This window comes from Colletotrichum siamense, assembly GCF_013390195.1.
Source record: "Colletotrichum siamense strain Cg363 chromosome Unknown KSG_Cg363_contig06, whole genome shotgun sequence".
Classification (NCBI taxonomy): Eukaryota; Fungi; Ascomycota; class Sordariomycetes; order Glomerellales; family Glomerellaceae; genus Colletotrichum; species Colletotrichum siamense.
In genome coordinates, this window is record NW_023501019.1 from 2318787 (window position 1) to 2332482 (window position 13696).

The 13696-nt window shown below is 53.4% G+C and overlaps 6 protein-coding genes across 6 annotated transcripts; 3 read left to right on the plus strand and 3 right to left on the minus strand.

Annotated features, from left to right (window-relative positions):
• Nucleotides 1–668: 668 nt before the first annotated feature.
• On the minus strand, nucleotides 669–1878 carry CGCS363_v009598 (Methylenetetrahydrofolate dehydrogenase; the record flags this gene model as incomplete). Its single annotated transcript, XM_036641447.1, has 3 exons — nucleotides 669–761; nucleotides 817–1549; nucleotides 1679–1878. 3 exons carry the CDS (start codon nucleotides 1876–1878, stop codon nucleotides 669–671), a joined length of 1026 nt encoding a protein of 341 aa, XP_036493826.1.
• Nucleotides 1879–3099: 1221 nt separating this feature from the next.
• Nucleotides 3100–7097, plus strand: CGCS363_v009599 (MMS19 nucleotide excision repair protein-like protein; the record flags this gene model as incomplete). Its single annotated transcript, XM_036641448.1, has 6 exons — nucleotides 3100–3187; nucleotides 3254–3397; nucleotides 3452–3514; nucleotides 3566–4143; nucleotides 4206–5981; nucleotides 6033–7097. 6 exons carry the CDS (start codon nucleotides 3100–3102, stop codon nucleotides 7095–7097), a joined length of 3714 nt encoding a protein of 1237 aa, XP_036493825.1.
• Nucleotides 7098–7417: 320 nt separating this feature from the next.
• SPC2 (Signal peptidase complex subunit SPC2) lies at nucleotides 7418–8213 on the minus strand (the record flags this gene model as incomplete). Its single annotated transcript, XM_036641449.1, has 3 exons — nucleotides 7418–7753; nucleotides 7831–8114; nucleotides 8174–8213. 3 exons carry the CDS (start codon nucleotides 8211–8213, stop codon nucleotides 7418–7420), a joined length of 660 nt encoding a protein of 219 aa, XP_036493205.1.
• A 346-nt stretch (nucleotides 8214–8559) lies between these two features.
• On the plus strand, nucleotides 8560–9462 carry CGCS363_v009601 (ER membrane protein complex subunit 3; the record flags this gene model as incomplete). Its single annotated transcript, XM_036641450.1, has 3 exons — nucleotides 8560–8606; nucleotides 8668–9224; nucleotides 9278–9462. The coding sequence occupies 3 exons, from the start codon at nucleotides 8560–8562 to the stop codon at nucleotides 9460–9462; spliced, it is 789 nt and encodes a 262-aa protein (XP_036493785.1).
• Nucleotides 9463–9575: 113 nt separating this feature from the next.
• On the minus strand, nucleotides 9576–10325 carry rpc25 (DNA-directed RNA polymerase III subunit rpc8; the record flags this gene model as incomplete). The annotated part of the gene is made up of 4 exons (XM_036641451.1): nucleotides 9576–9810; nucleotides 9865–10015; nucleotides 10065–10260; nucleotides 10314–10325. The coding sequence occupies 4 exons, from the start codon at nucleotides 10323–10325 to the stop codon at nucleotides 9576–9578; spliced, it is 594 nt and encodes a 197-aa protein (XP_036493784.1).
• A 767-nt stretch (nucleotides 10326–11092) lies between these two features.
• Nucleotides 11093–13014, plus strand: CGCS363_v009603 (uncharacterized protein; the record flags this gene model as incomplete). Its single annotated transcript, XM_036641452.1, has 2 exons — nucleotides 11093–12162; nucleotides 12213–13014. 2 exons carry the CDS (start codon nucleotides 11093–11095, stop codon nucleotides 13012–13014), a joined length of 1872 nt encoding a protein of 623 aa, XP_036493783.1.
• Nucleotides 13015–13696: the final 682 nt, after the last annotated feature.

A 13696-nucleotide genomic window follows, 5' to 3' on the forward strand; every position in this document is an offset into this window, starting at 1 on the left:
GGTCTTGGTCCTTGCCTTGGCTGAGCCCCTTCTTATTTAAAGGTCTTGTTATTCTCCGAACTCGGTCCGGCCTGTAGTTCGCAAAGTGCAGCAGTCTACCTTCTGGAACCGCAATGCTGGATCTCTCGGTAAATGATCGGGTCGTGAAATCAGCCTTCGCGGGCTATTTGGCGAACCTGTTCCTATACACATGAGCCTTGGACAACTCCCTTCGGATTCATCGTCTGCAAGCCTGTAGACAACAAGAGAGTGTCAGCCCGCCTGCTTGCGGCTCGGTTGCGTCTCAGACCAGACATCATCACCCCCGACAGTCGGTTCCGCATAGTGCTGCATGGAATAAGCATTCCGTATCTCTACTCATGACACGATTTCTAACTCGGTTCCCTCATGCAAACCCGACGGATTTCAATGCAAAACAGCAATCCCTTTGACAACGACACAAACGACTGTGCGTGTCTTGCTCTATGTTGAAATATCTCCGGCTAACCCATGTCTTGTATGCTTTTTCTTTGATTTTCGCCCGTAATGCAAGCCTCAGTGATCCTCCCGTATGACAAACGAGGTATAAACAATCAAAATGCCTTTTTTGTCCAAACCGTGTAACTTTTTTCTACGCAATATTGTCTTCCCTTGCGGGGTCTTCCGGTGTAATTTCAAAGTTCTCAAATCTAACCCTCGGTGAAGGCCTCGCTTCTGGCTTGCGCGGTGCTTGCGTCCTCGCTGCCGTTGTCCTTGGTTGTCGGGCGGTTGGCGATGAGGCGCTGCAGCAAAATCAGTAAACTCGCTTGATCTGTATCGGGCGGGGCAGCCACTTACGACCAGGTTTCTCAGCAGGCAGGCAATCGTCACCTTGCCGACGGAGGGGACGTAGATGGCGGCCTTCTCCTTGACTGTGGGGGCATCGAAGTTGCGGAACGAGGAGAAGTTGATGCACACGGCACCCTCGCGGATGAGATCCGTGCTGATCTTGTACTTCTCGGCGGGGACGCCGCCGATGATGACATCGCTGATGGGGAGAACCTCCTCGAGGCCCCAACCCTCCTTGTTGGTGACCTGGTGGCGCGGCTGCTTGATGCCCTGGCCACGGGTGAAGAGCTGGACGCCGGTGATGTCGACGGAGTAGACGGTGGCGCCGTCGTTGGCGAGCAGCGCGGCCAGCGGGCGGCCGTTGACCTCGGAACGGTTGATGACGGTGATGGTCTTGCCGAAAAGGCGGTTGCCCGGGGCGAGGATGGGGTTGTAGATCTGCAGGTGCTCGAGGATCTTGACGACGGCGAGGGGCGTGCAGGGCAGGATGGACTTGCGCAGGTTCTGGGGCGGGTCGAGGAAGCGGACGTTGTGGTACATGTTGTAGATATGCTTGTGGCAGAGGCCCTCGACGTCCTTGGCCAGGGAGACGGTCTCCTGGATGTACTTGTCGTGCGTGGGGTTGCCGGGGAAGATGGGGTAGTAGACGATGATGCCGTCGACCTTGTCATCCTCGTTGGCCTCCTGAATCTTCTCCTCGAGCTGCTCCTTGTCGACGCGACGCAGGTCAAAGTTGAAGCCGCTGAAAGGGAAGGCTCTTGTTAGTCACCTTTGCACCTTTCATGTTCTGTGTGTATACGTGTTTTGTGTGATTCTCTCCTGCAAAGACGAAAAGGACCATCTTTGCGGGCAATGGCAGGGCTTGGCCTACTTCTCTACGCAGGTCTTCTGAGACCACTCGGCGTACTGGAGAGCAGCCGGGTCGTCGTTGGCAAGGAAGGCAACGAGGGTGGGCTTGAAGACGCCGCTGCCCTGGACCTTGGCGAGGGTCTCGTGGACCTCAGCCAGGAGCTTCTTGGCAATGGTGTCGGCCAGAATGACCTTGCACGTCTTGGGGACTTCGGACGCCATGGCTGAGTCTGGATCTCCGGGAGACTTGAAATGCCTTCACAGCGCGTCAGCTAGGGCTCTCTTCCCCATAGTCATTGGTATCACTCACTTCCGTTATCTGAAGGTTGAGTGAGTGCCTATCGGCTTCTATCCCCGGATTAGTACTGCCGTCTTGAAAGCCCCACCATCTTGGACCCCGCGATGCCGCATTATTGGGGTAAGATGAATGAGGAAAGGGGAAACTGACTGCCTAGAAGCGCGGGAGGTCTGCGGATTGAACAGGAAATAAGAGGCTCAGATCCAGGATTTGAGGCCAGAAGACAGAATTGGCGCGGTTGAAGTGAGAAAAAAGATGGTTCCGTAAAATGACCGTGAACGGCTATGAGTATTTTGGAGGGGCACTGGCTCCGACTTCGACCTCCAAATTTTTTTTTTCTCTGCTGGCGCAGGACCCCGCGGCCCCTGCGCTGAAATTTACCCCTCCATAGACTGCCCGCCCAATCAGGACTAGCGCAATGTCACAATTGTTCATTTCCAACTTGGAAATGAAAGGCTATCAAGATTGTTTAGAGATTCTATGATGGTAGATGATATTTGAACAATTCTTTTTACTTCATGTAAATCAGTGACATCATCACAATACACTCTCAACGTCAAACCTCAAGAAATCCCAGAAAACAAAGGACTAGAAGGAGGAGGCATGCTAATCCTGGACAGTCACCGTCATCGGACATTGGTTCCTCCAGGCCGCGATAAGCCTGATAAGAGACACACCGCTTGCCCAAAGCATATCCCCCACCACCATCTCATCTGAGTAATTATCTCACAGCCTGTCACCGAAAGCCGGCCAGTGAAATGAAGTTAGTATCAGTTGACGAAAAAGTTTTGAAGCCTTCCTGTTGGTGCACTGAAAAATCCTACCCGCGCCTTCCTACCTCGTCTATTCTAGATCATCAGATGGAAGAGATCTGAAGTTTTGTATCTAACCCCTGAAAGCGGCCACCATTTTGAGCAGGTGCGGGGTGTACTTCATAGCCAAGTGCGGGTGCGCATCGCAACTTCTGATTTTGATTCCAACGGCCCAATCTCACTATTCACTTTTTCCCCAACCAACTTCCCTTCTTCAACTACAAAAAACATCAGCAGAGACACAACTTGAACATTTCAGCCATACACTTGCTCTTAGGGCCTTCGAAAAAGACATCATCGCAAACAACACAGTGCCTGAAGAGGCTGGGTATCATGGCAGATTTCAGGAAATTGGCACTAGAGTATGTCCTCAGCGACGACCTCGAGAGGCATGCATCGATCACCAAGGAAGCATCTTCAGGTAAGTCCTGTCAGACGTTGAGACCCAAGGCCCCTGGATAGGCAGAGTGCTGATCCCTGATTCTAGCAATACAATCAGCACCTAGACCCAGCAATCCTGTGGCGAGATGGGTTGAGTCCATCAGGCCGTGGATGCCCAATGCCAATGCCGACCAAATGGAAGACAGCGAGGATGGAGAGTCAAGTGGCGACATCATTGCCCGCTCCAAAGGTGAAGGCCCTCGTCCCGGTAGTACGCTGTAGGCCAATACTAACCCTGGTTTAGCCCTTGGCTTCCTGGCAGGGACATTGGAACATTTGGACCCCGGCTTTCTGAAGCCAGATCAAGGTGAATGATATTGCTCTTACAATAGGAATCTCAATTGACCAGTCATTGCAGTGAATCTCCTTGTTGCATTCTTTGGCAGCATGTTCAAGGTCGATCACAAAGCAGGCATTATGCCAGCCGCCAAAGCACTCGACCGGACGACCAGTATGAAGGCATTTCAGCCCTCCAAAGGGAACGACATCATTCAGAGTATTTGCAGTCTCGGTGATGACTTCAAAAATCAGGTCGCAGAGACTCGCGCCACGGTGTATGAACTCTTGGACCATCTCGTCACCAACCCCGATGTTGCAAGCGAGTTGCAGTACCAGCACGGCGCTACTACCGGCTTCATAACGGACCTCCTACAGCTTTGCCGCAACGAGAGAGATCCTAAATGCTTGATGATCTGGTTCAAGATCCTCAAGACATTCCTTGCCGACTATTCCCCCGCACAAGAGCTCGTGGACGAGATTTTCGGCATTTTTTCAGCATATTTCCCAATCTCACTGAGAGCATCGCAACATCCATCTGGTATCACCGCAGATGACCTCAAGTCTGCACTGCGAGAATGTTTCTCTGCGCACCATCGGGTCGCAAGCAAGGCGATCCCGTATCTAATTGGAAGGCTCGATCAAGGAGATAGTGTGACTGTGAATGTCAAGGCGAGTAGTCATTTCGGGAGTGTGACCGTGCTAAACTGACAGTGATATAGGTTGATATTCTCAAAACGCTGAGCGCCTGCCTGGTGAAGTATGAGCATGTCCAGCAAGGAATTACGCCCTTCGTTGAGAAGATCTGGGGCAGTCTGAAGTACGAGGTACGCAACGGAGAAATTGAGGATACGATCAACGCTACGCTCGAGGTCATTCGTACCATTGCCAAGAGACTCTCAGGTGACGAGCTGAGAGACTTCGCCCTGACCGTCCAGCGAGACTGCTTGGAAGACCTCGCCAACCCGATATATACGGCAGCTTCAGGCAAACTGCTTATCAGCGTGCACAGCGCGAAGCCCTCAGCGTTTGCTCTTATGATCGCTCCCTCCATCACCCATGTCAAGGACAATCTTCGTCACACGAAGTCACCCGAACACACCAAAAATCTGTTGATTTTACTCAATTCTCTCCTTGAATTGAGACAAGCTCTTATCGGTGGCGGGGCGGAACTGTCCGTTGACGACGCAGCTGCTTTCAAGGCAACAGAGCCGATGCTTGCACCCCTCTACAAACAGGCATATCTGCCTCCCTTTCAACAAGCAATCCAAGACGGTGCACAGAAGGAAGAAACCGCCATTGGACAGCAAGCTATCAAGGGTATGGGCCTCATGGTATGCCAGCGCGCTGCTCAGACAGGATTGTCCACACAGCCTATGCTTCCAGAGGCCACTCTGTCCGAGATTTGCGATGATCTAGCAAGTGTGATCCTCAAGGCGCCAGAGAGATACGCTACAGACGAGCTTCAGGCTAACATAGCCGATGAAGCGGTGCTTGCTCTCCAGAGGGCAACCACAGCTTACCCGCCAGCTCTGGAAAAACTGGTCGCGGACAGCTTCAGAGTATGCGAGCCGTATATTGCTTCTCCTGAGACGTCGGTCACTGGCTTGATCGGAACTCTTGAGCAGATCATTCCTAAGCTAGCTTTCATCAGCTGCTCTCAGGTACCCAGCCAAGCAAACAAGTTCGGCAATTACGTCCTTCTACTCGGTGTACTGTTGAAGAACCTGCAGTCTATGCTTGACATCAAGGCACCTCCCCAGGTTTGGTCAGTATTCGCATCTGGTATTCAGATGACGATGAGATACTACAGAGATGCTATCCATGCACTCGTTCCCCGATCCAGCGCCCTCAACTTCAAGGATAAGCGCTTCCACCCCGAGACGTGGGTCAACTATGTAGCAGCTCGATACCCCCAGCTGCCCCGTGTTGATGGCGAGAGTTCCGATTCGGCTGCTGCTGTTGACGCTATGGATGTTGACAGCAAAGAACAACCTCTGGAGAACGCTAGCGATGAGCTCCATGGAGATTTTACTCTGATCAGTTTGTTTGTGGTACGACAACTCTACAGGAGGGCGACAAGGATCGTCAGCTACGCGGATGACACTGAGCTGTCCCTTGAGTTAAGTACCGATTTTGTGAACAAGGACCCTGACGCGCGCAACTTTGAGGACTGTTATCTGCATTATATCAGCACCATGGCCTCCTTTGTCATTCGGGAAATGAATGAACTGGAGCAGACTGCGCTGCTCCTCAATGAAGAGGTTGTAACTCTCTTCCGCGGCGATGACGAATACTTGCACAGCGACCCTACTCATGCACACCCCTGGGCCAATGCTCAGTTGCGAGATGCCATGTTGCGAACTATCAGCCCAGCAAAATCTTACAGCATGCGCGATCCCCCCAAATTTCCTATTAGTGGCTTCAGCCAAGGCCGTGCTGTTGTACTCTCGTTGGGTATTGTTCAACCCCTGCATCCCACAGCTATACAACGCTTGGTAAGTTTATTCCGAGTTTCTTTTGGAAAACGGTGTACTGAGACGTTCCAGGTCGAGAGAGGAACAGCGCACCAGATTCTGATTGCAGGTCTACTGTCCCGCGATCATTCAGCTTCTCCCCGTTCACGCCACATTGTCGCTCATATCCTGACGATTCTTGCCAACAAGTATCCAGTCGAGAAGCTGAGCGAGATAGTGGCAATGATTGAGCAACAGATGAAGTTTGTTGTTGGCGATGGAAGTCTGTCAGAGGAATCGGAGAACGAAACTGGCTTCCTTGAGCACGAGGCAAAGAGGATCCCAGGAGAAACCCCGGCTCAGGCGCGGGCTAACCTGGCAAGGCCTGTCTATGCTATCACTGCGGGTGTTCTTCGAAGGTACACAGGCAATGCCTTTAAACAGGTTCTTTCGGCTATCCAACTCGGCCCTGCCAACAAGGAGACTGGCCACATTCTTGCCCGCAACTTTGAGATCATTTTCTCTCCTTATGGCTGTCTGGCAAAGGAGTACTATGGACTAGCCAAACCTTTGTGGCTGCAGAGGGCTTACTTCGAGTTGGTCAAGCCCATGCTGGCAAAGGCTTGGCCCGCTGGCTCCAATAGTTCTGAGGACATGCTGGTGGCTGCAAACTATAGCATTGCTGTTCTTGCTGCTGTCAAGCATCTCCCCTTCAACATCTACGAGGACGATACAGAGGATCTGGTGAGACTCGTGCTTTGCGCTGTCCGCTACCTGCCCTCTGGTGGAGATGTGCAAGCAGGTCTCAAGGTCTTGGAGGAGATCGCCCAGAGATCGCCTGAACGCATCAAGCCTTTCCTTAAGAGCATCATCGAGGCTTGCATCTCTATCTACACCCGAGGCGGCTCCCAGAGCGAGGATTCAGCGTGGATGCCGGCCGGGTATATGCCGTTCGACCATTCGGACATCAGCCAGGCGCAATGCCGATATCTCGTCGTCCGTCTCCTGGGTCTTTTGCCTCCCCAGTTCGAGGACCGTCATCTGCTTGACTCTGCGGCACATGTCCGTCGCGTACTGTCGCAGTCATCGGGTGATCGAGTGCGGGAGGTTCGGAAGGCTGCTCTTGTTGCACGTGCGGCTTGGGCAGAGGTCAAATAAGAAGAGACCGGATGTGTGTAATTTGGATAAGCGGGCGGGTTCTGCTGGAAAAGACGCGTGTACGGCGCAACCTGGATATGCATATAGACGTTGTCATCGAGGGGATGCCGGAATGGCGAGGCGTTCAGGGGCTTAAATCACACTTAGATTAGAACCAGATATAATGAGATCAGGGTCAACCAGCGCTGTTTGCACAGCTGCGGAACGATGGAAATAAAATCGCATGCTTTTTTCCCCTCTCAAAGCCCTTGGTTACTTTACAAGACGATGCAGCATTTAACAAGTGTAGAACGAATCCCTGACTAGAGCCGAACGACTATCTACGCCTTGCGTCGCTTGCTAGATCCTTTCGCCGCTGCCTCAGCGCCGCTTCCGCTACCCGTCGCGGTGCTCTCGGCGTACAGAGCGTCGAGAACGTCGGCAGAGTAGGTTTGGGAGGTGGACTGAACGCGCTTAGGATCAAGCTTGCCAATGGTGGGGATGTTGGTAGCGAGGATCTCCTGGAATGGCGAAGCGACGAAGTGGCCCTGAGAGTCGAACCATTGGTTAAAAGGTTTCGCAAGCTCGAGTGTCTTGCTTGCGCCGTTCTTGGGTGTAATGGTGATCTTCATGTTGTAGATTGGGACATTCTTCTTTGTTGAGGTTGCAATGTTGATCTATACGAGCCGGTGTAAGTCATTGGGTTCGTAGAACAGGATGCCAGACTGCAAAGGGAGATGACGCTGGCGCTTACCTTTTCACCCGACGGAGATGTGCCCTCGTATACGGTGCCCGCCTCCTTGAGCCAGATCCATAGCGTCAGAGCGCCGTTCAGGATCGAGTAGACGACCACGGCGGCCGCAGTGTAGTACTTGGTTGCGTCGAAGCCGAACTTGTAATCCCAGCCAAAGCAAGCGGCGGCGATCAGAAACGCGCCCCAGCCGAGGCCCAGACGGACATCGGTCAAGGTGTGGGACTGGGTGAACTTGAGGGAGTTGAGGTAGTTGGGGAGCGCATCGTCCGAGGTGTTCTTGAGATCTGGGGTAAGCTGTTAGTGCGGATGCGACAAAGATGCACGAAAAATGGCAGAAACGTACCGGCCAAGTTGTGGACCGTTATTCTTTCTGAAGACGACATTTTGGTAATAATTGCGCGCGGGGTAGAGTGATCCGGTTCCAGTATTCGCTGCTTCGTGGTATGGCGGGCATGGGATTTGGGTTCGTTTTATGTCTTGTAACCTCCAGCCTGGCTTTCGGAGCTAGGACAGCTTGGACCCCTGCGCGAATCCATTGTCGAAAAGTGAAAGTGGAAGGTGGTCTTTCGGAGCCCCGCCAAAACTCTTTTTCCGACGGGAGCTCTCCACCATGATGAGGTGCAACGTCGACCACCAGCTCACAACCCCCGGGCCGTAATTGCAACGACAAGCGTCATCACAATCTTTTCGCATCATCCTGCCCGGCGTTCCGAGTCAATTACGTCCGCCATGGCCCAGGTTCCGGTGCAGACGATCCATCGGGATCCCCAGTTGTTGTACGTATCTACCGCCAATTGTCCATTCGGCATGTAGGGACTAATCGAAGCAACGCAATAGCTACTGGATCTTGTTCCCGATTACCGTGGTCATGATCTTGACTGGTATTCTGCGACACTATGCCTCGGTCATGCTCGCCACCCCGCCCAAGAAGCTCGACAAGCCTGCTCTTCGCGAGCAACGCGCCATGATGCATGGCGTCGGCGTGCGAACGAACCACCACGTCCTGTCGAAGAAGTCATTCGAGGCGCGCCGTGACACGCTTGTTGCTGCGTATGAGTCTGGTGCTTACCTCAAGGACCCCGATCGCAAGGGCCAACCCCCCGCGAACCCGCTCACGGACCCGGGTGCGATGGACGGCATGATGGGCATGATGAAGAACAACATGGCGATGATTATCCCCAACACGCTGATCATGAGTTGGATCAACGCCTTCTTCAGCGGATACGTCATCATGAAGCTGCCGTTCCCGCTCACCATCAAGTTCAAGAGCATGCTCCAGGCTGGTGTCGCGACCAAGGACATGGATCCCCGATGGATGTCTAGCATCAGCTGGTACTTCCTCTGCATCTTTGGTTTACAATCTGTCTTCAACTTCATTCTGGGAAGTGACAATGGTAAGCTAGTCTCGATAAGGGCTCTTGAAGAGTGGGATACTGACGTGAAGCAGCCGCCAGCCAGATGGCCCAGCAAATGGGACAGATGGGGGGTGCCCAGGGCGCCCCCCAGATGTTTGGGCCCGGTGTTGACCCCGACAAGCAGTTCAAGGGCGAGGCCGAAAACATTGCCGTCGTTGACCACTACTCAGTTCTGGATGATGTGGAGCAAAGACTGCTCTCGGGTATCAAGTTATAGAATTGTAGAACAATGTACATATCCGTGCCGCCCATGCGCCTTCCAGGTCTTTATCTTCTTCCCGTAAAATAATCAATGCATCGCCTGTGAGATAATCAAGGACCGCCCAAGTACTACTCGCTGCCCTGACCATCCCACCAGAGACACACGCCGAGACCTTCCATCGCCATGGTGCCCTTCACCTTGTATGGTGGCTTTGGCGGGGCGGCCTCCTCTCCTTGACTTGGGCCCGCAGGCGTCTGGTCGTGCCACTCCTCGTCAATAACTTGGAATCTGACCATTTCGTGGTTGTCGTAGAAGAGTCTGTCGCCTTCGATATTCCAGATCCATAATTGCTCCGAGTGGTTGCTGGAACAAATTAGTCCAGACTGGGCTTTGATATCATGAGTGACTTTCACTCACTATTCAGCACCCTCGGGGAGCTCATCGAAGGGGATAAAAATGTCGTCGAAAAAGTCTGTTCTCAGGTTGATGCCGGCTGGCGTAGAACTCCTGATCCTGCCAATCATGACCTCGCCCTTGAACGGTCTGAAGACGATCATTCTAAATTCAACTAGAAGGACGTTAGGCATGCGCTCTTCCCGAGGACATTTCTCACATACCGTTGACGTTGACGAGGCCGGTGCCGTGGCCGATGAGTCCTTCTGAGGTCCAGAGGATGTCATAGAGACATATGCAGAGGCCAATCTTTTGAATAACCTTGTTCGCGTACTTTGCGTTGATATTGTCCTCAATTGCGGTACCGCTCTTCTTGCGGAAATCCTCTGGTGCGATCTCGACTAGATCGGCGATTTTGGTCTGCGGCCGTGTTAGTGATACATCCAAGTGAAAATTGCAGGATCGAAACCTACTAGGATGAACATGCTGGGCAATTATTTGCTCGCGATGAGGGCCTCTGGACGATTAAAAGAACAAAATTGAAAATTGGAGACCTTCAAATCGTCGTCTCCCAAGAGGGCTCAATCAGAAGCGAAAGCGCCTTTCAAGGAAGGAATTTCAGATGAGTCGCTGGCTGTCTATGAAATCGCAAAATCGGCAAAATCGCGGGGCGCCTGGCTGGAAAAGACACCCGCTGTCACACCGCCCTCTGGTTCTGGCCTAGCCAAGGGTCGACTCAGCGGACCAAAGCGCCCCCAAGGCAGCCATAAGACACTACCAAGGTTACTCGACCCGCTGGAACAGTTATTGCGGCCACCGAAACCACATCCCTGAGCCAGGACAGAGCCTGGAACTCTGCCCGCAGAAAGGAAGAAAGTTGCTGGGCTCCACATTCTGCTTCAGCTTCGCGTCAGGGAACCTGCAGTCTGCATCAAGCTGCGTCTCCCGCCTCGCGCTTCCTTCTTTTTGCATTTCATATTTGCGAGGTGTCTTGTTCCGAGGTTGTCTTCCTGCCTCCAGAAAAGATTCATTCTTTGATATCGATTTGCACCTCATCACCCTTTTGCCCCCTTTCTCCCTGCAGTTCGATACGATCGCAAGCGCTCACCTTCGAAAGAAGTAATCTGGTACGGAGCCATCAAGTCTCTTGGTCGACCTGTCTCCTTCTATCATCGAACATCCCATAACTATCACAACGGAGAAGATCCGAACCGAGCCTTCGAGACACGAGCTTCAACGTTGCCGAGCCAAGATGTCCGGCTACAACTACGGCCCGCCGCCACCTCCTCCCCAGGCGGCACAAGCGAGCCATCCTGGATACGGTCATCACGGCGGCCCCTATCAACAACACCCCAGAGGAGGTGGTGCTCCTCCCGGCCGAGGTGGCCGTGGTGGTTATACGTCTGGCGGTCGTCCTGAATACCCGCCTGCTCCTCAGCCTCAGTACGAGTACGGTCGCCAGCAGCCCTATGCCCAACACAGCCCTGCGTACGCAGGTCAGCCCACGGGCGGCAGTTATCCTCCCCAGCAGCAGTGGCACCACGATCACGCCCATCCTACGCCTCAGCATGGCGCCCACGCTCCTGCTCCCTTATCCAGCTCCAACTACCATCCCAATTACGCTCCCCAAGTTTACTCCCATCCTCAACATGCCCAACCGCCTCCTCACCAGCCAGGATACGGGCCTCCCCAGCAGCAACAGTATGGGCAACCTTACCAACATCCTGCACCATACAGTGCCCCCCAACAATGGTCTGGCCATGATCAACACGCTCAGAACCATTACAGTGGTGGCCGCGGCCGCGGCGGATACGGCAACGATCGAGGTGGCTCGCGAGCTCCCAACATGAGTACACCAGCCCCTCCGGCATACGGCAACGAAGGGATCCAGCATCAAGTGAATGGTGGATATGGTCAACCGTACGGAGATCCTCGCGCTCAGCCGGTTCCGTACGCGCCTCCTACCCAGTATCCTTACCACGCTCCGCCGCCTGCTCCTCATGCTTCCGGCCCAGCACACGAGCCACACTACAAGCATGATGGACATGGCGGTCGTGGACGAGGTGGCTTCCGCGGGAACAACACGCGAGGCCGAGGAGGCTTCCAAAACGGCAACGATAGAAACCGTCACCGCCAGCAAGGAAATCATCATAATCGTCAAGACGGAGGATTCCACAAGCATGATAACAACGCCGCTTCTGGTAAGAAGAAGAAGCGCAAGACCAACACGTTGGGTCTTACGCCAGGCCAAGACTCGGACTCCGAAGACGATGAAATGGAAGAGGAGACTCTTCGCAAGCTGATCGGCGCCGATGCTTTACAGTGAGTGGGAAATAAACAACAAGCTAATGGTCCGCTAATGGAATGCGTAGGGTCACTGATGTTGCTGCCTATATCGCCGAGCGGAAGAAGCGCTTCCCCACGGCCGCACGAGTTAAGGCAAAGAAGTCTGCCGAGGTGGCACACGGAAGCAGCCACAAGTTTGCTGCCGCTCTAGAGAAGGAAGAATACCTCGCTATCAAGCTGAGAAAACAGCTAGAAAAGGTGGAGTCGTCCATCAAACGCAAGCGTGAACAGCAGGACGAGGGTGATGAGATGAGAGACAGCTCCCCCGTTGAAATTAAGTCTGAAGACGACGAGCCAGAAGTCGCGTCCAGTCGTGCTCAGCAAGCCCCCCCACCACCCCCGCCAGCTAAGAAGGCAGATGTTACGAAACACTGCAAGTACTACTCGACGGGAGGTACGTGTGGCAAGAAGGGCAAGTGCCGTTTCGTCCACGATCCCGCTGTCAGAGAGGCGGCCATGAAAGAGCGGGAAGCGAACAACGGGGCACTTACCATCCAGCAGCGCTTGATCCTCAACGACAAGGACCAAGAGGATTTGACGGTTCTCCAGTCAATCCAGTATCTGCGAGAAAAGGGCCTTATGAAGGATGACGAGCAGAGCACATCCAACGGTACGAACGGCCATCATGCTCCCGTTGGCCAGAAAAGCAGCCTGCCAGCTGCACCAGCCTCACTCCCACCACCGCCCATGAAGCATCACAATGGGCTCCCTCCACACAATCCTCCTCCCTCCTCACTCTCTGGCAGCGGCGGTTCTACAGTTCGATACAAAGGCTGGAATCTGAGTGGATATGGGAACTCAGGTCTCAAGTCGGAAGATCTACCATAGGATTGCAGAGCTCCTGACTATTATTGAGACACATGGGCCTGGTCAAGACGCTGAGCACTTGCGCGCCGCTTGTCACAGTAGAGAACCCGTCCCTCGTCCGCCAGAGTTTGGTGGGCGGCAGTGTTCCTCCAGGGTCTCTCGCCTCCGCGGAGAAGTTATCCTTGAAAAGCAATTTGCAGCCGCAACACCAGCAACGTTTGCATTTGTTTGTTCCTTTTCCCACTCGGGTGTTAAACAGGAGGCACAAATCAGGTGGCAGAATTTCTTCCTGCCGCCTTCTAATACCTTCTTTCCCCATCTTTGCTTGCCATCAACATGGACGGTTGCATTTCTGGCTTTATTTTTTCTTCCCTTGTTAGCCAAAAGGCTTACAGGGCGCAAAGTTTGCGGTCGTAGATCGCGTGTAACAACAAACGACATGCGGACCGGATGACGTACTGCCGCAGTCGTTCGTCGCCAGCCTGGTTCAACATCACGTATCGGAGTTATCAGTTGCGGAAGAACGGAGCTTAGTAGCTCCGGTCAATGGCTCACAGCAGGTATCTTGTGGAATCTTGGGCAACATTGGAAAGCTGGCGTTGGGGGATGGGATCATGCGATGGAATGGGTAGATTTGATACCCCATGGATTATGGCACTGGGGCTCCCACAGACTGAGATACAAGGATTACATAACGTTTGCG